Raw genomic sequence first — 25,658 nt, forward strand, 5'->3', positions numbered from 1 at the left:
CCTCTGACAGGAGGTACCACAACATGAAGACCAGAACCACCATGTTCTGAACAGTTACATCATGAGTTATTAGACTGCTGAACTCAGGTCACTAATGAAGTGACCACAGACACACACACAGCCACAGACATTCCTAAACACCAAAGTCTTTACAATTCATGTAAATTATGTACTCCTCTGCTGTGGAGGAATGAAATGAAATGTAATTCAGTTTTGCATGGTGCACTGTACAGTTTTGAATGACGATAACGTTTTATATTACTATTATATTATAGTTTGTTCAGTGGAAAAATACATAATGAGCTAAAATAATAATAAAGAAAAAAACTGATGCTGTTTAGCTTTGAGATAAGGTTTAAATAAAACATCAAACCAGTTAACCTCTATCAAATTACTTTTATCAAGAAATCAAAGAGTAATAAAAAAATAAACAAAGACATCAGACTTCATTTTAAAAGTGGTTAAGACAAAAAACACAAATAGTCAATTTTGTTTAAGAACATTAATGCCCTTTCAGTTGTTTTTCTAATGGTTTGTATAAATTTTCTCGCTGTCACTTACACAGTTTTATTTTTAATGTAAATAGACATATATATATATATATATATATATATATATATATATATATATATAGTGCCTTTGTATCTTATGAAGATACTCAAAGTGCTTTGCACTATAAACATAACTAAAATGACTTCTAATCAGTGGTGGAGAAAGTACTCAAACACTGTATTTAAGTAAAAGTACAAATAAACAGACAAAAATGTACTCAAGTAAAAGTAGAAGTACCACATTAACATTTTTACTCAAGTAAAAGTAAATAAGTACTTGCTTTTAAAATACTTAAAGTATTAAAAGTAAAAGTACTTGCTGAATGTATTACCTAATGTAATGGTCTACAATATCTTTAAGTCTGCGTACCATATGTATATTTTCTGTAATACATTAATAGTGTTGAGCCATTTTACTGAACAATGCTGCAGATAATACATGTTTTTATTGTGTTTACTCTGTGACACAGTTCACACTTGGACTTGTGATTCTGTGCGTCAGAATTTCAGGGATGACCTGCAGAGTTAAATGTCATTAATCAAAATAAGAAAGAGGAATGATTATACCTTTGAAAGTTTTTATTTAACACAAATCAAAACCAATGTGTCATTTTAACTGCAGCAAACACATTTAAGTAAAAGTTGTCTGCCTGAACAAAAGGAGCATTAGACACAACTAACACAGGAACAGGCTCTGATCATTTCAACTCCAGTTTGTCATCAACTCTAGTTAAAATGATGTCTATTCAACCTTGTAATGGGTCAATATTGAACAATATTTTAACTTCCTGACACCATTTTTAAAACTTGGACCTGAGTGTCGAGCCATTTGGAGACATCTCTTGTCTCCTAACATCATGAAGTGACACATTTTAATATTGCAGCAAGAATTTCTTGTTCAAGTTCAGAAGAAGTTAGTTTTCAAAGTTTTTTTGAGTCCAGTCTGGCTCTTTTGGGAGAGAGAATCTGTCCTGCTGTACTGGGCAGTCTTTCAATAAGGCCATGGGTGGCGTGTATCTTCTGGATGACTCTCTTGCAGTGGAATACATTTTGGGTGTGCTAGTGGTGCTGTGGGTGCTCCCAGCTCAGTGACATACTGTATGTCATTAGCCCAGCTCTTCTTGAAGGTGGGCCTAACGTTACCTGCCCACTCTGCAGTGATTCAATGGACCAGCTCCCCTCTCACCACTGGTTACTTTCAAAGTAACAAACAAATCAAAAAGCCGCAACATGAATGTAACTTGTAATGCAACACATTATAGAAATGTAGTGTAGTAGAAAGTACAGATACTTGATGTAAAATGTAGTGTAGTAAAAGTATAAAGTACCCACATTTAACTCTACTTAGGCAAAGTACAGATACATGAAAAATGTACTTAAGTACAGTAACGAAGTATTTGTACTTAGTTACATCCCACCACCGCTTCTAATGTTCAACAAAGTTTTAGTTGTGACTTAGCTCACTGTGCATGCATGATGTTAACTGTTAAAAAAAAAAAATCACACCGACAGTCAAATGTTAAAAAGTATTAGAAATATAAAACACGAGAAAGTAAATGAATCAATATTGTATGGCTTTGAGTTTGTATCCAACATCATTATCCCACAAATTTAGGCCTCACAAACAGCAACGTGTTTAAAATATATTATTAAACTAAAGAATAACGTTTTATTTTCACTTAATCACCATATAAAAAAAGAATTGGTGAGTTAAGAGTGAGGCAGTTTAAGACCTTTGGACAAAAGCTGCCTGATTGACAGAGTTTCACTATAATTCTCACGCTGTGTACACAATTTCGTTCCATCACATGTACCCCATGTGATGAGAAGGACAATAAAGAAACCTTGACCTTGACACAATGTCGTAAATTAAAACATTATAACTTGGGTTTGCTTTGCTTTAAAATAAAGGAAACGTGCAAAATATCCTGAAAACCCCACGTGATTTCACGTTTGGTGCCTCCATCCCAGCTCCCAGGGATGAATTTGACACCCAGGCTGTAATCTGGTGAGTGAGTCCCAAAAAAGACAAATCTGTCAAAGTGACGTTTTCCTGCACAGCACCAGGGATCACTGTTGCACCAGATAAGCTGTTGCCAAATGCAGCTATACTCTTATCTGCAGTGGAAACAAAGATTTTATAGTTTTATTTTTGCTCTCGACCTAAACAATTTACATTTATCTGCACTAAGAATGAATCATTAGTCATGTGCAGTTAAACTGGACCCCCCTCACTCCTCTGAACTTTGTGGCTCTGCAGAGGAAACATGAAGTCAGTTGAGTTATCCAGCAAATGTCCTTGGTAGTAATTCAGATCTTTTCAATGAGTTCTCCTGCAGAGCAACAAGGATACATTATGCATGCAATCTATTATTGATGCTCTTGAGTCATGTTACGATCTGGCCCTTTCCAATATATCTGAAAAGCCTGATACTCTCATGGTCTTTGACACAGGCAGGGTCAGGGATCTGCTGCATCATTTGTTATTTTATTCACTGGAATTATGACATCTGATCATTATTTGGATATGTTTCTGCAAAGGTTTGGAGATTCTCCCCCAAATTGCAAAGGACAAACATTTTTAGTTCTTGACTTTTTTTATTTTTTTATCACGCAGCTACATCAATGAGGCGCCTTTATTGATCGTTTATAGTGATCCAATTAAAGTGATTCTGTTTCTTCCCGAGAGTCCATTGGCTGCCAGCTGCTCTCGGGTCTCCAGGGCCCCTCCTCCATCTGTCAGGACTGCGTTGCTCTGTGAGACTGTTGATGCACTGAAGTAAAAAAAAAAAAAAAAAAAAATACTGCAATCCAACTTTGTGCGTCAGGCTCGGATGGAGACTTCTTCGGGGAAAAAGACAAACTTAGTGAGCAGATTTCTTTCTCTTTAAACATTTTCTCCACTTTCACCCCCCTCTGAGCTCTCTCTTGCAGTATGAAGTGCAGTTATGGCTCGGAGTAGCAAGTCAGTCGCGCGGACCCTGGAGGATTTGACGCTGGATTCGGGTTATGGTGGAGCCGCGGACTCCTTCAGATCTTCCAGCGCGTCTCTGTGCTGCTCAGAGGCGCATGGGGCGAATTACTGGCAACTAACCGACTCCATGCACAGTCGCCACAACAGTCTGGACACGGTCAACACGGTCCTGGTCGAAGACGCCGAGATCCTGGAGTGCAGCGGGCAGTGCGCGAAACTACCCGAGCTTGAGGATGTGCCGTGGAGCCTCGGGGAAGCGGCGAGCGCACTGAGCAGGGACGACGAGGTGAGCCTGCCGACCCCCCCGCAGGACGTCCTGCTCCGGCTCTCGGTGCTGGTCAGCCGCGTCCTGGTCCGGGTGGCCAAGGAGGCGCAGCGCCTGAGCTTGCGCTACGCCAAATGCACCCGGAACGAGGTCCAAAGCGCCACGAAGGTCGTCCTGTCGTGGAGCGTGTCGGTGCGCTGCGTCGGCGCGGCCGTCAGCGCCTTGTCCCTGTACAACATGAGCACGGAGGAGGAGAAGTTCAGCCGCGGCAAGTCGGCGCGCTGCGGACTCGTCTTCAACGTGGGGAAGTTCTTCAGGTGGATGGTGGACAGCAGGGTGGCGGTCAGGATCCACGAGCACGCGGCCATCTACCTGGCCGCGTGCATGGAGAGCCTGTTCCGCGAGGTATACGCGCGGGTGCTGCGCAGTGCGCTGCTGGAGCCAGACAACGGGATCCCCAAGTTGACGGTGGAGACCTTGGAGCAGGCGGTCAGCGGGGACGCAGAGATATGGGGGTCCCTGCAGCCCTGGCAACACCTGATCTGTGGCAAGAATGCAAGTGGTGAGTTGAAAACAACGAGTGCAACAGGGTGTTTATCCACTGTGTAAACAGTTCCCACATTCCTGCACGTGCAGCACACATGCACAGTTTAAGTCCACATATGTTCATTGGAGCATCACTGTTATTTCAATTGTTGTTCACCTGCAACCAGTTTGTTTTAAATGCATTGTAGCTGACGCACATGTTTTTCTCCTGCATGATTCTGATTTGTGGAGTTCAGGGTCAACAGACATCAGAATTTTTCCAAATTTGCTCAATATGTATTTCTCATTTAACAAAATGCAACAGTAGCTGCTAACCCAACTCTTTTCAATGTTAAAAAAACAAACACAATGAAACAAAATCCACACAGTTTGTTTTCCACATAAAAGATGGTTAAAGTGTCTTTAGATTAAACTTTTGTAAGCAAATTGGCCAAATACTACGGAATCGTGTGATGGTTTTGATGTTTTGGAACTTATTTACGCTCAAATGTGTTGAGTAGAATATGCACACAAATGTGCTTTGTTTGTATTGACTGTGGACCCACATTTTAGAATTGCAGATATGTAAAACTGGAGTAAATTCTTTCAAACTGCACCATTTGATATAATTTACAATAAAAAAAAACGTTTGATTTCATACTCTGCAATTATAACCCTAAAATTGCAAAGAAGAGTATAAAGTAAATTATAGGCTGCACTTTGCTTGTTGTAGCAGTTGCTACTGCATCTTCATTGATAAATATACAGGCATGGCTGATTGTTAATTTTGTTTAAAGTTACCAATATCAGCTGGATAAGGTTGGATCTCTTCCTCAGTTAATAACTGACCTTTAACTCATTCGTGCAGCTGCAACAATGCCTTTCAATCTAAGGCTGCAGGCAGCAAAGGGTGAGTCTCTGATGGCTGCATCACCTCTTCTGTTCTCCAAGCAGTGCTGGCCAAAGATGCAATAGTTTGATAGGCAATTTTTTTTTACTGCATGCAGCTGTATTTTTAATGTGCAGTGACAAGGATGGGTGCAATATCCTCAGGTTTAGTGACTCATTCTTAGAGCTTTCGTTGAAAGGACCCCTCCCTGCTGGTTTTCTTCAGCAGTGATGCCCTGCAGAAGAGAATTTCTTTTTCCCACTCAAAGAAAGAGCAGATGTCTCACGTATTCCTGTGCACATTTGCTGACTCTGCTACAGAGGACTTCCCTGAACAGTTTGGTTTAGAGCTGAGAGACGCTGTTCGTTCTTTTCGGGAACGAGTGGACATGCAATCTGGCTTCTTAACCATCACTTCACTCAGACTCTTGCCTCTGTTTGGATGGATACAGTTTAAGTGATGGTTTACATAATAAAAAAAGCCTTGGGGGATGTGCGTGCTGTTATGCATTATGCAGAGTGATGTAAATAAAACTGAGCTATGGAGGAAAGGAGAGAGAGCGAGACAATCAGAGGAAAGACTGATGATGCTGATGAATCCTTAAGAGAACCCTGTGTGATACTTTAACTAGTTAACATACCTGTTGTTTTTGTTCTTTCCACGTCTAATTGCTCAAAGCAGATTGGATTCAGACCTACATGCTGCATGCATGTTTATATTGTGACACACTATGTGTTATTGTGCAGTGAATGCAGCATAAAGTCAGAGTACGGGCACTTTCTGTGCTTATCAGTCACTCTGCAGTCAGTGTGGCATGCAGAGCGGCTCCAGCTGTGGGAAAGATGTGGGGAGCATTCACTGCTGCAATAAATCACGGAGCAGAATCAGATGCAGGTAAAACATCTGGAGCATGTGGAATACTGATAGAATGCTGAAGGCTTGGAAAGTGATTGATTTCCCACGGCCAGTTTCATTAACATTTTTTCCGTGGTCCTTGAGATATGTTGGTAACAGACACGTGAACACACACAAACGTGGGCAAAAAAAAAAAAAGCCTTTTGGTTGCGAGTAATAATCAGAGCTGCATCAACAGGTGACAAAGCTGTGCTAACAAATGTCACCACATGTACTTAAAAATTGATATTAACGGTGTGACTTGGAGGATGACACGAGAGTGGATTTTCACTCCTGTCCCGTCATACTCCTGGTAACATGACTCCTGCTCCTGTACCGCTCCCATTTTTTTTTCTTCATTTAGTTTTTAGAAAATACATTGGATTTGATTTTATTTTCTACCCATTCCTCTTTGTATTACTTTGTGTTTTGCAGTTTGATTTCAAAATATATGGCAACAGGAACAGTTCATCGGTATTTATTTCTTTTTTGTTCTTTTGGTTGGTTCCCGCTCCCGTCTGCTCCCGTTAACTTTTCGTCCTATTCCATACCAATCACATGAGTAATAATAAAGTTGACTTTGGAATCCCATGGGAATCCTGCAAGAATCCCATGACCCGTGGGACTCCAGAAAAAGTGTCATCCTCTAGTGTCACTTTCAGTTGTTTTTTTTTTATGTTTACAACAGTTAGTCGGACTATTCATAAAGAGCAGTTATAACAGGGTAAATAAGGTGACTTTAATACTGATAAGTGTCTGGGACTTGCAGGTTGTTAAGCATAAGCAGCTCCAAATTGTGTCTTTTATTCTGAAATGTTAAGACCTCTTCACACGAGACATCTTTTGTGCTGTCATCTTCACTGATGGAGAAAGCTAAAACACTGTCATTTGTTGTCTTTTTGCTAAAAGCAAAGCAGGGTGGGTTGACCTTAAAGGAGCTTTTCTTCTTCAAACTGAACCACGCTCTCTCCATTCCGTCTGTCTCCCTCTGCCAAGTGGGAGAGAATGAGGTGATTCTTTCACATTATGCTGAAGCTGTGACCCAGCTTTGCGACAAGGCTTTTATGAATCTCTTCATTGCATCTCTTTCACAAAAGATGATTTCCATTTGTGTGCTGTCACAAATTCAATAAGGTTGTTATTTTTGTGGGTGTTTTCCTTTTTTGAACATTTTGTCTCTATCAGATGCCTCAAAGAGCCAAGAGTGAAAACACGCTCCGCTGATGTTTTAATCATACCTGAACAAGAAAACATTTGATGATTTTTTTCTAATAGATTGTAACATCATTCTTGTTTTAATTACAGCAATTAACCAATTAAATGAGAATTTAAAACAACTTTAGGTAGTTTTATATTTTCATTGAATAAAAAATGAATAAAGACCTGACAATTTGAAGCAAAATGGCACCCCCCATAAAATGTAACAAGTGGAACCTTTTCTCACAACCCCTGTTGTTTAGATCTCTATACTGTCTTTGATTCTGTGTAAAAAATCACATTTCTGAGATGCCAAAAAACTCTCAGTGGACCTAAAAGAAGATTTTTACAAACTCTGAGTCAGTTCATAAAACTAAAAAGTCCCGGTGTTGTTGAAGATTAGTCATCATCAATGTAAGAAATCCCTTCAAGAAGCTTAGATTTCAAACAAGTGCCATTTGTTAATGGACACAAGTTTGTGTCAGAAAGGGGATTTTTGATGATGGAAAAAGTGTTCAAGAATTCCAAGATTTGCAGAATTTTCACCATGATTAAATTCAAGTAATTATGAAAAGGCAGTTTCTCAGAATTTGTTTAAGTTCCTTGAAGGAACACACATTATCCATCTCTTTTCATGCCAAAGTTTTAGACTACGACATATTATGAGAAGAAACGACACAGTTATAGCCAAGTTGGTTAAACCTTGAAGGTAACGTCGTGCACAATATCTCACAAAAATATATCTCACATGCTTTGTTACAGCTTAGAATGTGTTTTGTGAATAACTGTGGGCAATTTCCACGCCTAATTTTAGCTCAATATCTATAAAAATGGCTGAGATGTAGCCATTGTTGTGTTTTCTAAGGTCAGTGGTGGCCAAAGAGGCGCAACGCCTGAGTTTGTGCTCTTGCATTGTGAATTGCATCTCTTACATCTTGAATTGTGTTACCTTCTAAATTAAATCAGTTGCATTGTGTCCATTAAATTAAATCTTGGTTAAAATCCATCTGTTGGTTTATAATATATTTAGCTAACAGAGAGTTTATTGACAAAGTTTTAAACACAAATTTTGTGCACCTGGGAATCAGTCTCAGCTACTACCATACCAAAAATGTGGCTCAGTGTGGGATTCCCAGGTTTCCAGCCACAATCACTTTCTCCACATCTGTCTCTCATCATAATCAACCACCACTCCACACCTGCACCTGGACTGGAAGACTACTCTTCAGACTATTTAAGCTCCTGTCAGACATTTTCCAATGCTAGAATGTTATCATACCTTATGTGACTTCCAAGTCCCGCTTCCCCGAGTCTTCCAGGACCTCCTTGTCCTCTGACTTCACCCTGGTATCATCTTGTTCCTACAATCATCAAACATTGACCTGGATCAGAAAACCACTGAGCACCTCCAACCTGATCCTCTCTCCAACGCCACTCGACTTCTCTGGGCCACCTTCTCCTCCTGGGAAACCAAGGACCTCGTTCTCTGGCTCCATCTACTTTGTACAACACAAGCATTTGTAAGAAATAGATCATCTTCAAAACTAACATTCATAATTCAAGCAACCTGTGTATCTACACTATATTCACCTTGTCCCTTTTCTTCCCTTCCAGCTTGTAAATATCTACACTTGTAAATAAAAACACTTACTGTATTTTCTGGACTAAACGTCGCTCTAGAGTATAGGTCGCATCAGTCAAAAAATGCCTGATGAAGAGGAAAAAAAAACATATAAGTAACTTCGGAGTACAGTATGACACATTTATTTAGCAGTGTTTTTCACAAAGTGCAAGAACAGACATTTAATGTGAAATAACAATAACACACAAAACATACCTGGAATCATGAACAGTCTTAATTAACATAACAAGCCAACAAGTCCGACAAGCAAGTTACCATCCTCAGTGACGCTTCTGAACAACTCTGCCAACTCTGGAGGAAGATGTGTGTGTGTGTGTGTGGGGGGGGGGGGGGGGGGGGGGGGGGTGTAGGGGGGGTAGCAGAAGTTGAACAAGTATACAGGTAGTTGTAAAATGCCTAGAGGGCCCTCTTGTGGCTGCAAATGGTAATGTTTACTTTTTTGTTCATGTCAGTATGAATGGACATTTAATGCTTTGATCAAATATTGCATCATGAATAAGGAAAAAAAACATAAATTGCTTCGGTCTATATGTCGCAGGACTGGCCAAACTATGACAAAAAGTGTGACTTATAGTCCGGAAAATACGGTACCTTCGAACGCCTGACCCTGCCTCTTCCTCAGTCTGCTAACTTTAACATGTTAGCTCAGTGTCTTTGAAATTGATGGACTTTTAGCCATTTTTGTGTTTGCTAAGATTGCTTTGCTGTGGTGGCCATCTTGAATCAGACAACTCAAAAAGTTAATTAGTTATAAATGCTAACTCAGTGATTATCGTACTTCCTGATATTTTTCAATCAATTCTGTTTTGTGATTCATGAGATATTTTGCTAAAAGTACAAATAAAACAAACACAGACACGGGCAAAAACATATTTGCTCCACAATTTTCTTCAGCGACGGTATTTATAAATAAAAGTAATCTTTCTCAAGATTAAATCACGTTTTAAGTGGCTGCAAATGATTTGGTTTGGTTGCAAATGTGTGATTTTGGACATTTTTGGCTTTAGTTTTTTATTAGAAAACTATTATATTAGAAAAAAGTAATTATGCTTTTATCCTGATACATGCTCAATTATGCTTTTATTAAAATCTGCACTGTAATAATGAAACTACAGCCATGTAGAAGATAGCGTAAAGACAGGAATTGAGTGGAAACAGCAACTTATTTCAAAGACGACAGAATGTTTTAGACGTGTCATTAGCAATCATGTCTTGTTTCTGTTTTATGTATTGCATAGAACATGTCTTTCTCTTAGGAATAGTTTTTAAAATCTGTTACTAAGCATGAAAATGTGTTTATCTCTCAAAAAACAAGATTATTGGTTGGGCTTCAGATTTTATAGCAACTTATAAAATATGCATGGATCTATCTCTTTGCATTTCATCCATTTTGAACACGCTTAAAATAATTAGAAAAATATCAGATTTAAACACATGATGCATAATTATTGTGTGCTACAAGGTCTGTTCTTACTGTACTGCAGCATTTTCTGCATTGGCACGTTCAAGTGAATCTCCCACATTCAAGCTCAGCACACTCATCCATGCTCTCATGCACACCCATACACACATGTGCGCATGCATTAAGATGTCAGGGGCTCCTCTCACTGTGTCTGACTCAGTGTTATTTGCAAAATAGGTGTCGGGTTTCCCTCCTTTAGCCGTGGGATCCTGTCAGAATAAAAACCCATTTTACAAGGTGGAGTATATCTTGTGGTTTCCAATCCAGCACAGGGATTTTTTAATATTCCTAAAGGTGTGTGTGCATGTCACAGGAAATATCTCATGCAGCATTATATCCAGAGTTCAGAGATCTGTGCCACCCCGAGGACAGGTTTCCACTCTCACTTTTGTTGTGACATCACTTTCAAGTCTGGGCCGGCTTGACTGAAATATTTGGGAGACTTTTCCTCCTTACATTCTGTAGCTATCCAAACACAGAATGAATTTTTATAGCATAGTGGTGAGTTGATTTTTATTAGATGTTATTTTTTAGAAGAGCAATTAACAAATTTGTATTAAATTGGAAAGAACACCGGTTCAGTTATTTAATCCATAAAAACTTAAATCAGGTAGTGATAGGACGCTAAGTACACATAGATTTTTCATAAAGTGGCCTTAACATTATGCACCATATTAGACACATGCAAAAAAAAAAAAGACTATGAAAGTTCACATTTCCCTGCTGCAATACACAACTTTCTCATTTACCAAACTTATAAAACATCTTGCTGAATTCCAGTTCATCTAAAGTTTTTATATCTAGAAAAATGATGACTTTTCAACAATGGATTTGTTGTTTTAAATGATTTATAATTGAATACAAACATTTAAACATGTTCATAATCATTGCATCTGTTTTATTGTTTACATATACAATAATGAAGCACAGCTTTTAGAAAAAGTTACCTTATATTATAGAAAAGCTGTGTCACTTAAATAGATTGTTATAAAACTGTTTGTATGTTGTTTGCATATTAATTGTTATAAAAGCTGTGCTGCATAAAATGATTTTTGATTCTACTGAAATGTACTAATCAATCTAGGTCCAGATAAGACTTCATTTGAGTCCAGATCCAGACCTCAGACTTTCATCTGGGGAGTCATAGTGTGAGTTTGTAACCAAAGTTGCATTTCTTTTAAATTCAAACAGCATGTTGAAACTATAGTACGTGTGGCGTGACACTTGACTGATAAAGCTAGGGCTGTTTTTGTACTTTAGTATTCATTTTACAAGTCTTTTCCTGTTTATTTGGCAGTCTTTGTTGTATAAGTTGGATTTTTTTGCCCCCATGTGATGTGGTGAAGGCAGGCAGACAGAAATGAGTGCAGTCAGCAGCCGTACCACTCTGCACCAGTGGAGACTGGTCCCCATTATGTCTGGTAGTGAGATATAACATATCTTTGCTGGGGAAACCCTTACACAGCAGACTGCACTTGGGAATAAAAAGTTGCTAACCACACACACACACACACACACACACAAACACAATGACACACACTCACTTAGACAGACAGGCACACACTGAGACACATGTCCCAGGAGAGGATCTGGTATATATTGTGAGTTTCTGAGGGTAATGAGAAATGCTGATGAGACATGGAGTCTGGTAGAATGAGGCAGAGCTCCAGCCAAGTTTATTTCAGTTGATTAAGTAGTGGCAAGTGATAGAAGACAGTCAGCTCTGCACCCAGCTGGCAGCACTGCCGTAGATTATGTCATTTTTCTCTTCAGCTACAGTCCTCTTATTCTTGTGCACCTCAGTGGTTTGTCAAAAAACTTTTCAGAGCTAAGCTTTCTTCATTATCGTCCGCCGTCGAAGGACAAAGGTGGACAATGTTTTTTTTTTTGCTTGTGTTTGTGTGTATATTGATGTGCATTTGTGTTTTCCTTTGTCTGTAGTGTTTGCAAAAAATATCATAATCCACTGGAGGGATTTTAATGAAACTTAGGGGTAATCATTAGCTGTACATTTACCACTAATTAACTTTTAGAGTCAATCCAAGAATGGCTGCCACAGTTAATCAGCCAACACAAAAAAAAGCTTCTTTTTTTTGTGCTAGAAGCTGAAACTGTGATATGAAAGGTGGTGGATATGCATTCTTAAAAACAAACAAACAAACAAACAAACAAAACAAAAACACAAAAAACAGGCTTTTACATTTCTGAGTGTCCAACTCAAGTGGACCTGTATTAAAATCAGAATTATTCATCGGCTGTTCTCCACAACAAAAGGAGCAGCGTCCACAATCTTCTCAGCAGTCATTGAATGTAAACGTGATGGAGCTGTGCCCTTCAAGAGAACATAGCATTCCAGTCCAGTTACAAACAATCATGGGTAAAAACCTCTGAGACGTTGTGCTTTGTCATTTTACTGCTGGAGCTGCAGCAGCTTCGAATATTTCCAGAGCTTTTTTCATATTTTCATGCTTGACCTTTTAACTTAAAACGAGTTTTACTCCATTATAAACCTTACAATGTCAACCCTAAAAGTGTTCAGTGATTGCTTTCAAACCACTTTGAAATGTGCATTCAGCTTCTGGTTTAATGTCAGCAAATAAGCTGCTGTATTCTTCTCTTTTCTTAGAAATTATCAATGCAGAGCTAGTTCTCTTTAAGAGGGAATTGTTTTCCTATGGAATAACTATTTTGGATATTTTCCCTTGACAGTGGATGGTTTGTTCTTGGTTAGATGGATAATACACAACATTTAGCCCAGAATAGATTAACACTCACTCTGCACCATGAAGCCAACCCCCATAAATGAATTGTTCATGGTAGTAGAGAAGAGGGAGAGAATGAGGCACAGATGGCAAGGATCAAAACAGGAAAATCCATAAGAGAAGCTGTGGGTGACAGATGAGACCCAAACAAGCAGAGCCTCCTTCTTTTTATAGCAGGAGAAAAATTCTTAGCAAACAAGTACCAGCAAGTGGATTAGCTGGATGAAGCATCAGTATCTACAATGTTCTTCTGGAGATCTAAATACCTTTTCGAGTGAAAGGATCCTGCTTAAATAATGACTGGTCTGGCTGGAAATTGGGAGGAAGATACTGGTAAAGAAGCTGTAAACTTGTTTTCGTGCTTTGCTGGTGTGAGAGGGAACATAAATCAATGAGATTATTTACCATATTAAATACGATCCTGCGTGCATGATAAAGAAAGTTGCATGTTGGGACTCGTCAAGACATTTGGTGACGCTTTAACTTACACAGGTACTCTAAAAAAAAATACATGAAGTATATTGATGGAACATATTTGGTAATCAAGCTGTGCCATCTCAAATTATGACAAACTAAACTGTGCATGCGCAGACAGATTCATGCTTTCTTCTTCTGTGTACACAGATGGGTCCACAAACATTACACCCAAGTCCACGAGAGTCAGCAGATTATTTAAAATAGATGCTCAAGTCTGTGGAGTGAAGACCACTTCAGCAGTTTCACCATCCCCGTCTATGTTCACACCGCAGGTCTTAAAACTCATGTCCGAGTTTTTGCTCAGATTTGGTTTGTTTTTGTGTGTTTGTTCGTTCACATTATAATTTAAATGCGACCTTCATCAGACTCCAGTGTGAGCAGTCCACATCCCCGAACAACAGAAGGGTGGGGTGGGGGGGCAGTAGGTGTGTTTGTTCTGTCTGATGTCCACAACCATCTCCTTCATCTTCTTCACATAGATGTGAAGGTTGTTCTTCCTGTGCCAGCTCTCCAGGTGTTCCACCTCCTGCCTGTAGCTGGACTCATTGTTGTTTGTGATGCATCTAACCACAGCTGTATCATCTGAAAACTTTACAATATATATATTTTTCATTTACCCTTTATTCATACAAGTAGTCTCATTGAGCCACGAGAACTCATTTTCAAGAGAGACCTGTTTAGGGAGCAGATGAAGGTTAAGGGCCTTGCTCATGGGCCCAGAGTGGGGCTAATGGGTGTGTGTCATATGTGAGCAGAGTGAACATGAGGGGGCTCAACACACAGCCCTGGGGGGAGCCAGTGCTGATGGTTATGGTAGAGGAGCATAAGTTGTGTATGCTCACTGACTGCGGTCTGTTTGTTAAGAAGTCTAGTACCCAGTTGCAAATGGAGGAGCTTAGTCCTTGTGTGAATAGTTTGTCCATCAAGGTCTGGGGAATCATGGTGTTGAAGGCAGATGTTAAGTCCACAAACAGCATACGGATGTAGGAGTCCTTCTGCTCCAGGTGGGTGAGAGCAGTCTGGACCACAGAGGAGATGGCATCCTCTGGAGATCGATTCTTGCAGTATACATACTGGTGAGGGTCCTCGCTAATGTTGATGGTTGTTTTGATGTGGACCGTGCCCAGTCTTTCGAATCATTTAGCGACTATCGGGGTGAGGGCGACTGGCCGATAGTCATTCAGACCAGTCACTGTAGAGCTCTTTGGACTGAGCATTCTTGGACTGAAATGACGGTGGCATTGTAGTATCACATATGAAAAAGACCTGGGTTGTTCAATCTGAAATGGGATGCATATGGGCAAGAAAAAAAAAAAGGATTTAAGCTATTTTTCCTGCAGTGTGTCATAGTCATATATGTTCTGTCACATATATAGTCATATATGTTGTTATATATATAGTCATAGTCTCCAGCACAAAACCACACTTTTAGAAATTTCCATGATAGCTGATATTTTTTACACCTTCTGTTTGCAGAACAATAACTCTTGACAGTCAACCTGTTGTATGAATGAACTTTACAGTTTCCACTCTTAGATATAGTAAAACGTACAACAGCTACATTAAAGATGGTTTAATTTATTCTATTCACCATTTCTTCTGCATCCTTAACATTTGGAGAACTTATCAAGGTGAAGATTTATTTTCCTTTTTGCACTCTGAGCTGCTAATCTCAAACCTTTGCTCACTAATCCATGGCTGTAGTCTGCTTAGGTTTGTGGATGCAAAAACTTACAGTATATGAGATGTGTCATGTGACACTAAGTGGTTGAATGGTAATAAATTTGTTTCCTCTGTGCACTATGAATGCAGAGTGATGTGGAGCTGTCTAAACACTGTCCAAGTATAGACCACTTTACTTCTCATGTTGTTTTTTCTTGTTTTTACCAGAGGGCACAATTTTCCTTGGATAGATGCATACAGGATGTATATATAGAAATTGATTTATGCATGTTATTGCTGCCGCTTGTCGTGTCATTACAGAACTTTATTTTCATTCTGCTCAGAGGTTCAAGCATGAAAATGAAATAAAGTGTGAGAAAACTGCCACACATGATAACATCAGCCAGAACGTGCCCACTCTCCATCAGGCTGTCTCATCTAGAGTAAATCAAAAACGGCTTTCCAATGCAACAAGACTTTCAGGAAACCCCAGGATGCATCTGAATGTTTTTCAGTCACATGCATGTGGAAGGGTCATGAGAGATAGCACCAGAAGGAAAAAAAAAAGTTACACCGCATAAACAGATCATAGTGTGTGCTTAAATGCTGAGTTTAAACAAAAAGCAAACTGAAAAAAAGACGTCTGTTAGGAAATAAAAATATGAACAAATCAATGCAATGTGGCTATTTTAATGCTATTAATTGAAAATTAATAGCTGCATATTGTCCTAAAATAAATTCTGAAATAAACAATGAAAATTCCTGACATATTTTGTACCTGTATGGAAAATATAAGAAACAAAATGCAACCCCACCCCCCGACATATATATATATATATATATATATATATATATATATATATATATATATGTGTGTGTGTGTGTGTGAATTGTTATGTTTGATTTTAAAATGTCGCTTTAAAATCTGTTATGGATAAACTCTTATAAACATTGAAACATGGTTAATAGATAATAACAGGGTTAAGTTCGAGTAAATTTGCTGATGTGGTTTTGATTGTGTTCCACTGGACGGGTTTCTGTTGGCATCCCATGAGGGCTCAGAACCCTGACCTTCAGACCTCTCTGCATGCAGCATCCTGTGTAACAGTTGTTTCAATGAAAATTTATCAACGTCTGCCTAAAAAAAATCCCTAGCAAAAGTCCATGATGTATATTTAAATTAATTTTTAGTGACAGCCATGCTAGTTTTCTCCAGATTCCCTTTTCAGAGAAAAAGTGAGGGCTAGATGTGGGAATTTCCTTAAATGCTTAAAAAACAAAACAAAACAAAAAAAACAAAACAAAAAAAAAAACAAGGTGGCACTACCTAACATAAATACGTTAAATGTAATTTTTACATGTGTGAGTATTTTAATACACGGCTACACTCGTGTTTTGGAGTTTCAGTCATATAATGCCTGAAAGATTGAAGATGGTTTTATTTTCTGTCATTTTTCCTTTTGTTTTATTCCTGCTCTGCTTTTCTCACTCTCTGTCCTGCTCCTTCATTTCTCTTGTCTGTTTCAGGTCAGCTTTGCTTTTTACTGCAGATATTCCCGTTTTGCCACTGGCGGGATGAACAGTAAGCGTGGAGGTGAGATAACCTTGTCCCATCCTCCAAGCCTCGCGGGGCTCTAATAGTTCTGTCGATCCAGACTTTGAAGATCCCGCTGGGGATGGGTGGGGGGTGCTCAACTGTTGCACAGACACACTGTGTGTGTGAGCTGTGACAAATCTCCAGATCAAACTACAGCCTGTAGTTTACAGTGTAAAGTTGGCTGGCTATGCATGATGTAGGAGTAAATCCACAGTTAATGTTCACAGACAAATACTCAAGTCTCTAACTTCTACTGCACAGGTTTGTTCAACCCCCCCCAGCTGTGCAAGAAATGTACGGTACAGATTAGCATGAGCAAAAGTTTTGTTCATGCATGCCTTTAAAAAATTTTTTTTTAGTAACATACTGGTTGCTGCTTTAGTTGCATTTCTTTTTAAAATTGGACAGAATAACCACACTATGAAAAGATTGGTGCAGACACTGCATTAAGCTTCTGCTAAAACTGTATTAAGATTATATTCTAAAACTAAGATTATAATTACATAATTATCACCGGACTAATGTTTTTGTTCATGTCTGTGTACAGTGTGTGTGTGTGTCTATTACCAAAATATCTCATGAACTATTGAACACATTTTAATGAAACATGCAGAAAATAATTATTGGGCTTACATCTACAAGTGATTAACATTTCTAGTCGGCCATCTCAAGAGGGGTGCCACCGCTAATTGACCTTAGCAAAGAACACTGGCTACGACGCAGTCAAGTTTACACATATAGACTTAAAATTTGGTGCGGTAGTAGCAGAGACAGATCCCCAACACATATTTTGAGCACCAACAGCTTGCACAACAACTTTGTTTTAAAAATAGTCATTACAGTAACTATTTGGAGTCATCTCAGTCTGTCTGTTTGTGACGATTGCGGCTATACCCAGATATAAGGACAAATGAGAACAGAGACCAAGACTCAGAATCGGTTTACAGTGTTTATTTACAAGGTGATATCTAAGTAATAAGCCAGGGGAGGGGCTGGAACCCTGAGGATCAGAGGGGAAGTTAGAGAGCATTTCAAGGGCGATAATGATATAGCAGTTCTCTTACGTTGGTGGTTGAGGTCAGGCGTAGGGACAGTAGACCCAAATGTTCTAGGTGGAAGAGGTGCGGTGAAAGGCAAGTAGGTGGAAGGCGTGGAGGCAGCTGATGAAGCACAGAGGAGCTTGAGATATGCAGAGGAGATTTCAGGAACACAGGGCATCAAAGTTAACACATTGGCGGCATGGATAAAAGCACAAGTCAGTAATATTTACTGTAGTTTGGACCACAAATAGAAGTCTAGAACAAGACTACCGTGGGCAGGTAATGCTCCAGCGCTGGATGATTGTCTTCTGTGACATGCTCATCAAATCGCAGGATCACAGGTGTGGCTAATTAGAGTCTGACTGTGGGAGCAGGCAGAGCAGAACTCACACCGTTAGCAAAATATTTTACACTGGAAGGATTTTATTGGAATCTTCAGGAATTAATAACTGTATGTGCCTGTACAATCAAACAACCATTTTGATCAAACCTTACTCAAAATGGCTGCTACAATTAACTGGCTTTAAAATAGTAATACAGTATTCAGTCAATACTAAAAATTTTGGGCTAAAATATTAGGTGGTTGTAGCTGACAGTCATTCATAATGCATACTCCAGTACTACTGATTGTGCAGGAGTTTTTGCTTAAAACTGAGGCTTTAACAGTTGGAATCAACTTTTTTTGTCTGATTGTGAAGGTAACAAGAACCAAAGGATGGTTTACAGAAACTTTCCGAAAGTAATCATTTGTTGTACAGTACATCCACAAATGATTACCATTTGGAGTAAACCCAATTCTGTCAGAGATCTGATGGCAGAGGATCCTACACACAGACTCAGAAAGGTTTTTAAAATGTTCATTGAGTAAATAAACAGCTTCTGGTGTCTCAGGTCCAGGAACTGTATCTAAAATGATACAGAGGGGAAAGGTTAGTGTTTGACAGAGTAACGAGTAGTTATCTGAATACAGACGGTCTGATGAAACACTAACCTTTCTTGTTGTAACGGGACGCTCCAGCAGAGACACAGAGCTGCAGAGACCAAGGGAAATCCAGAGGCATAGTCGAGGACGAGCAGGGTTCATACATGGGATCAGAAGAGGAGACAGTACCGATAGGAAGAGGCAAAGGCGGAATCCAAAAACAGGCATAGGTCGTCAACAAGGTCAGAAGACTGATGCACAAAAGGGACAGGCAAAAAACGTGGTCAAGGGAAATAGGCGTGGATCAAGATTAAAGAGCTGTGAACAAGGAGAGTACACTGGATAACTGTGGCTGGAAGCAAGCAGTTGATCTGGCAATGTAGTGGAGAAAGCAAGAAGTATATATACACACCCAGAAACAGGTGGAAATCATCAGCAGCAATCAGAGAGAGAGGTGTGGCATGTAAAGAGGCTGGTAAAAGCAGCAGAGGAAAAACCCAAGAGAGCAGAAAATAAAAAGTCAAACTGTGAACAGAGATGAGAAAGGAAAAAAACAGAGTGTAAACTGTGACAAATTCAAGCTGTCTGCCACAGCTAACTGACATTACCGACACAAAACTATCTTTCACTCAGTCACATTCACTGATATCGAGCTAAAATCCAATGATATCGTAGTAGCTGAGAGTCACAACAGATACTCTGAACATAGCACGGTGCAATAACGCATAAGATTATGCAAACCATTTTATCTCGAGGTTTCACCAAAACAGCTGCATCCATTTGCAATATGTGGTCTACCTCAAATACAAACAGTTTGAGTGCTGTTTTAATAATTCCACCTTTTCCCATTTGTTGGAGGAAGTTGTAGAACTGCAGGAAAACCAATAAACTCTACATTTAAATGTCCAAAACTGAACATCACATTCTGACTCGCTGCACATGACCATGGAGGCTGCAGAGTTTACCGCTGAACCACCATTCTGCTCCAGGTACAAACTTCTTAAGGCAGATTTGGCAGGGTGTTTCACAGAATAAAAACAACAAAAATATGTTAACTCAAGTAATCCAGAGAAGTGTGCAGCAGTTTATGTCTCTGCAGAGACTCTGCTCTTTGCTTGGACTTATCTCGTCTCTTATTTTGCTGTGTTCAGAATGTTTTGGAGCTTCATCCTTTCACATCAGCTTCTCGTCTTTCCGTTGTGCTTTCTGCTAGTGTGCACGTCTCTGTTAAACACATGCGTTCAGACTTTACTGGCAGAATGAGAACTAAGCATAAAATCTGCAGTTGTAACATCTTCTCAAGAGGTAGAATGGAGGTAGTATGCTTTATTCATTCATTCAAGCTTTATTTATACAGGCTAGCCTCATTGAGCCACGAGGATTCATTTACAAGAGACCTTTAGAGAATAAAGATGTAAAATGCAGTTTTCATTTCTTTGACTTGCATGCAGCCTCGTTCTGACTGGTTACAACATATCTCGCGTTTTTCAGGTTGTACGTCATACTCCATGGATTCTCGTAAAACCTTGTTACAAATTTCTTTTCAAATCTTTTGTTTGCATAACAGTATACAATATGACAATAATTAAAAACTGAATTTTGTATAGCTGAGATTGAAAACTTCTAATAAAGTATTTATAACTACAAGATTTCTGAATAAATTTTGAAGCTGCTGTGCTGTGAAGCTACATATTTCAGATCTTAAAAATTCTTGAACCATGAGCGACAAAAGATTCTGATGGTCACACATTAATATATTCTTTGGTGATTTATTTGGGACATAAGTTAAAAAGACACTTCACTTCTAGTTTTAAAGAGAGTGTTTCGAGTTAAAATATAACTGAATATGTGGAAATTTGGGCACGTTTTGGAGAATAGTTAGAATTTCTTTCTTTCAGAGCTGAACAACAAAACTTTAAAACAAAGTAGAAACCAGAAGATGGCACAGCGCTGTTGTCTCACAGCCAGAAGGTTGCAGGTTCATTTCCGGGCATTTCGAGTTTGCACAGTTTCTTTGTGCACACATGGGTTTTCTTGGACGATGCCAAATGCTGACTCAGCATTTAAACTATAGGAGTCCCTCAATGCTTCTGTGTTGGCGCCTTTAACAGACCTTACAGAATAACTTTATGGATTTTCTTTATGCAAGGAAAAAGTAACTTGTTAGTTTGTGATATGAACTCAAACCAGTAATAATCAAAATACAGTATATGATATAACATATCCCTTTATAATAAATTAGAGCTGTGAGGTGGTATGCTAAACTGAAAAAAGAGAAATGCACACACCTATAACACCTATAACACACCTCTGCATACACCTATAACTATAAAACCCAATTTATACTATAAATTACTCCCACTATCCATTTATTATTTCTGCATGAGCATTTGGTGAACCATCTGAGGCATCACGGTGGGATTGCAAAGACATTTATTTTGTGAGCAGGCATGAAGAAAAGGCAAATACCTCCAAATGCTGCTTGTTAAATAACATTTTGTTTAGATTTCCCCATGTGGGGGTGAATTTACCCCAGGTAGCAAACAGAAATCATTTCTGGGATGCACCTGCACCACTACAACAGGACAATAATAAATAAAGGTTATTGTGGATAACTCAGCCCTGTCAGTATTTCCTTTTATTTATGTTTCTCCTTTTGGTCAGTTTGAAATTCAGAGCATTATTTATCTCATGCGATGGAAAAGAGTACGACGGGTGTGTTTGTCACTTTTTAATTTTTTTTATACCTGGGATGATGTTGCATCATCTTGCAGCGCTGATCTAGCCAGGCCTCCTCACAGCCGGGAGTCGGCTTCATGAACAGAAAGATGATCCCTCTGAGGATGAGTTGCAGAATCACATGAAAAAAAGCGACTCACTTTGAGGAAATCTCCGAACACACAGAGAAACGTGTGCATGAGGGGAAATCTTCAAAAATTTCACGAATAACATGAATATTATTCACAGGAATTGAATCATCTTTGAGATGCAACTGTTTCACCTAAACATGAACCTTTTTGACAGTGCCAGCTCTTTTCTCCTTCGGTTTTAAACAACTGTGATCAGATGCTTTTAGCCTGATCTGATGAACATCAGACTCCTTTTCTCTAAGGACGAAGGAGACTCATCCACCAGCTGTGCCACTGCTTAGCCTCCCTGATTTCCTAAGTTTCATTATAATCGTCAAGCATCATTACTGTTTATGTCTGAGAGGAGGGAAGGAGCATCAAAGAGGGCAGAAGTGAAGCACAAACAGCCCTGCTTCTGAAAATGTCACATTCAGTTAGATTTCTTTCCCCCATCGTGGACATAAATTATTGATGGTTTCCAGACAGTAATGACTGATTGCAGAAACCATTCATGTCATAGTAACCTTTTGCACACCTGCAGGACCTCCATAGTGAACTAAATTATATTTTCACCTGGCTGCATTCCCATATAACGTGATATTTTGCACTCATTCGTGTGAAATCCTTCACAGAGATGGAGTCAGGAAGGAGAAGGGAATGGATGGCAGGATGTAGAGAAAGGGAGACAAACTTTGGCAATGAGAGCCTGAAAACAAGTGACTTCTCATTGTGTGTGTATTAGTGTGTGTGTGTATGTGTGTGCATCAAATGAGACAGGATTGAGCTGTGATCTAAAGTGAACTATTAGGGTCGGCTCTGATGGAGGGGAAGCTGTGTCCATCCACTTTCATCTCCTTGCTCCCGTCAGACTGACTCAAACCAAGTAAACTAATCGGTACCTAAAAGCAGCACTGTCAAAGTGACTTTAAAGTCCAGGACTTAAAAAGACAAAGGACAAGAGCGCAGAGAAATCCTCCTAAATTGATGTTTGTGTTTATCAGGTCAGCTGGCTGTGGTGGCCTGTTGATGCTGGCTTCTTAGATAGAAAACGTTATTAATAGACTTTTTATGTATGAGGATGTTTCTGTTCAGGACGACTTCTGTTGTGATTTGGAGTTTTACAAATCAACTGAATTGAAATTGAATTGAACTGAGTTGACTCCAAAGTAGAGTTGCATTCGGGCCCAAATAATCCGACCTGACCTGGCTCCAGCCTGTAGCCATAATTTCCAAACCCCACCCGACCCGATAAATTAACAGTAATTACAAGTCCGACCCCCCCCCCCACACACACACACACAACATTTATAATTGAATCCCTGCTTCTGCCTGCATTCTACATTATTCAGACACAAACCCTGCCCTGACATGTTGGATATTTTGGGATCTCACTTGTTTGAGTTGTCGGCCGCACGTGTCCGCAGAGTGCAGCGGCTGAACGTCCATTTGGGCTTTGATGGATCGCTGCCTGGCAGTAGTCCCAGCTGAAGCTTAACTGAACTTTATTTTACCTCTTTCAAGGCCGGTCAGCGCGCGGTCAAATGGCCGCGTGTGGCTGGTAAAAGTATGGCAAGTCATATTGCCATATAATTGGATCTTCAGCTGCTCGTGTCCGCTGACACAATCAAAACCCGGACACCGGGCCACACATTAAGCACATTATTATGGTCCAGGCTCCAGGTTAGAAATGACAGCTCTACTCCAAAGCTAATCATTGGTAGATGTGCGTCCAAAGATTACTTTCAACATGTTTCATTAAAATTCATCCAATAGTTCGTGAGACATTTTGGCCACAAACACATGCACACAGAGTTACAGGCACAAAGCATTATGGTCCACCTTCACCTTTTGGCAGTGGACAATGAATTTCACAAAAGTATCATCCTCCAGGGAACATACAGTAAACGTGCAGTGTAGTGCCTTAATTAAAAGCAAAGCCTATAGAGATAACCAATTTATACAAAGTTTAACACACTCAGAGCATCGGCGACTGCTTTCATTTGCTTTTTGCAGAAGTGTTTCCAACAGCCAAACCAGTCCTGGTTGGTTGGAAGATGAATTTCAGCTTTACTTGATCAAACAAGGTCAGATTCAAAGTAATACAATGGCTAAGTTGCTCATCTGACCTCTCAGAGGAAATTTAATTAGAAGACAGACAGTGACCTTGTATACTTACCATGTAATCATACAACCCTGTTGTAATAACGTTAAGTGTTGCAGTGGTGGAAAGGATCAAAGCACAGACTCAGGAGGTCGTCACGTGGAGGATAATGAAATGTTCTTGATAAATTTAAAGGCACTAGTGGCAGGAATCACAGAAAATAACCCAGGGTCCAAGAACAGAGTGAAGGAATATACAGTACATAACTAGCCTGAGATCACACACGAATCTGACAGAAACCATGGAGCATCATAGGCACCAGATGACTGCAGTGTTAGGTTTTTAATAAAATATGAACCTTTAAATGTTTATTTACTGAGGATAAAAGCAGCAAGCTTAGTTTCTGGGGAGCAGAATGTTGCTTTTAAGGATTGTAAATTAAGTCAGCACCTAGATGTCATGGTCGGTGGTAGACAGGACCCAAATGCAGACAGACTCGGGAAACTCGAGTAAAATAAAAATAAAAACTTTTTTATTTAAATAACAAAACAAAAAGCAGACGGTGGAAAACAAAAAGAATACAGGAGTGCAAGGAAACACAGGGCAGACCGAGACATAAGGTTAACCAAATACAATGAGCTGCTGGAGAGGAGGTGACTGGAGACTGGTGACAAAGAAAACTGAGGGAGAGAGGAAAGTGGAAACAGCTGGGCTGATTGATAATTGGGAACAGGTGAGGGTGTCACACTAACTGAACAAACACTGAGGGAGCTGACTGAGGGCAAATGGCACAAGAAACATTGAGAAACTAAACAAAACCTAAATCCATCCATCCATTATCTTTACCCGTTTGTTCCGTTTTGGGTCACGGGGGTCGCCGGTGCCCATGTCCAGCAATCACTGTGCGAGGGGCGGGGTACACCCTGGACATGTCGCAAGTCCATCACAGGGCCACATAGAGACAAACAGCCATTCACTCTCTCACTCACACCTAGGGACAATTTAGAGTTACCAATCAGCCTAACATGCATGTTTTTGGTCTGTGGGAGGAAACCGGAGTACGCGGAGAAAACCCACGCATGCACGGAGAGAACATGCAAACTCCACCCAGAAGGCCCCTGGACCGGGGTTTGAACCAGGGACCTGCTCGCTGAGAGGCAGCAGCTCTACCAGTTGCGCCACCGTGCTGCCCCAAAACCTAAATCAGAATACTAAAATCCAACCTAACGATGAAAAACAAAAAAATCTAAATCGAACAGGAAAACCCAACAGAGTCCAAATTATAAAAAAATAAAACGTAAACCATAAACTCTCTCTGTGCTACTGTGCAGTCAAAATTATGATACAATTAAAACAAAACTTGTTTTTTTTTCTCCAAATTGTCTGAAATGCTCGGATGCAAAATAGCTTCAGCTACTGAGCAGAAAATTACTTTTATTTAGAGATCAACATAAATTGATTTAATATACAAGTTATTTCTGAAAATAGTCAGAAAGACTGGACAGAAAATGATGGGAAAATTATTAAATTTCTAAAGAAAAAAAGCTTTTAGAGACTTTCAAAAATCCTGGAAATTAAAAGCATGTCATTTTGAAAAAGAAAAATAGCAATAAACTATGAAAAAGTACTATTAAAAATGACAAGTAGCTCAAGATGTTTGCACGCTCCACATGGCTCAGTCTGCAAGATTGGGTGTTTCAAGATGACTTTAATACTTCTTAAATGTCATTTACATTTTCATTCAGAAAAATATACAACTTACTTCATTTAATGTGTTTACATCAACAGCTATCGCGCGGCCCCCTGGTGGGGTGTGCCCTTGCCTGCCGGCGCGCTTGGGGCCCTTGGT

General features: G+C 39.6%; 1 protein-coding gene across 1 annotated transcript in view; it reads left to right on the forward strand.

The window, feature by feature from the left end:
• The first annotated feature begins 3,277 nt into the window (after positions 1–3,277).
• Positions 3,278–25,658, forward strand: part of btbd11b (BTB (POZ) domain containing 11b) — a 131,037-nt gene continuing 108,656 nt past the window's right edge. Inside the window, exon 1 of the mRNA XM_037683187.1 lies at positions 3,278–4,352. Coding sequence (XP_037539115.1) covers positions 3,500–4,352 — 853 coding nt within the window. The 5' untranslated portion in view covers positions 3,278–3,499. The remainder of the gene's footprint in view (positions 4,353–25,658) is intronic.

The sequence above is a fragment of the Nematolebias whitei genome, chromosome 10 (assembly GCF_014905685.2).
Source record: "Nematolebias whitei isolate Nwh7 chromosome 10, NemWhi1, whole genome shotgun sequence".
NCBI classification, from domain to species: domain Eukaryota; kingdom Metazoa; phylum Chordata; class Actinopteri; order Cyprinodontiformes; family Rivulidae; genus Nematolebias; species Nematolebias whitei.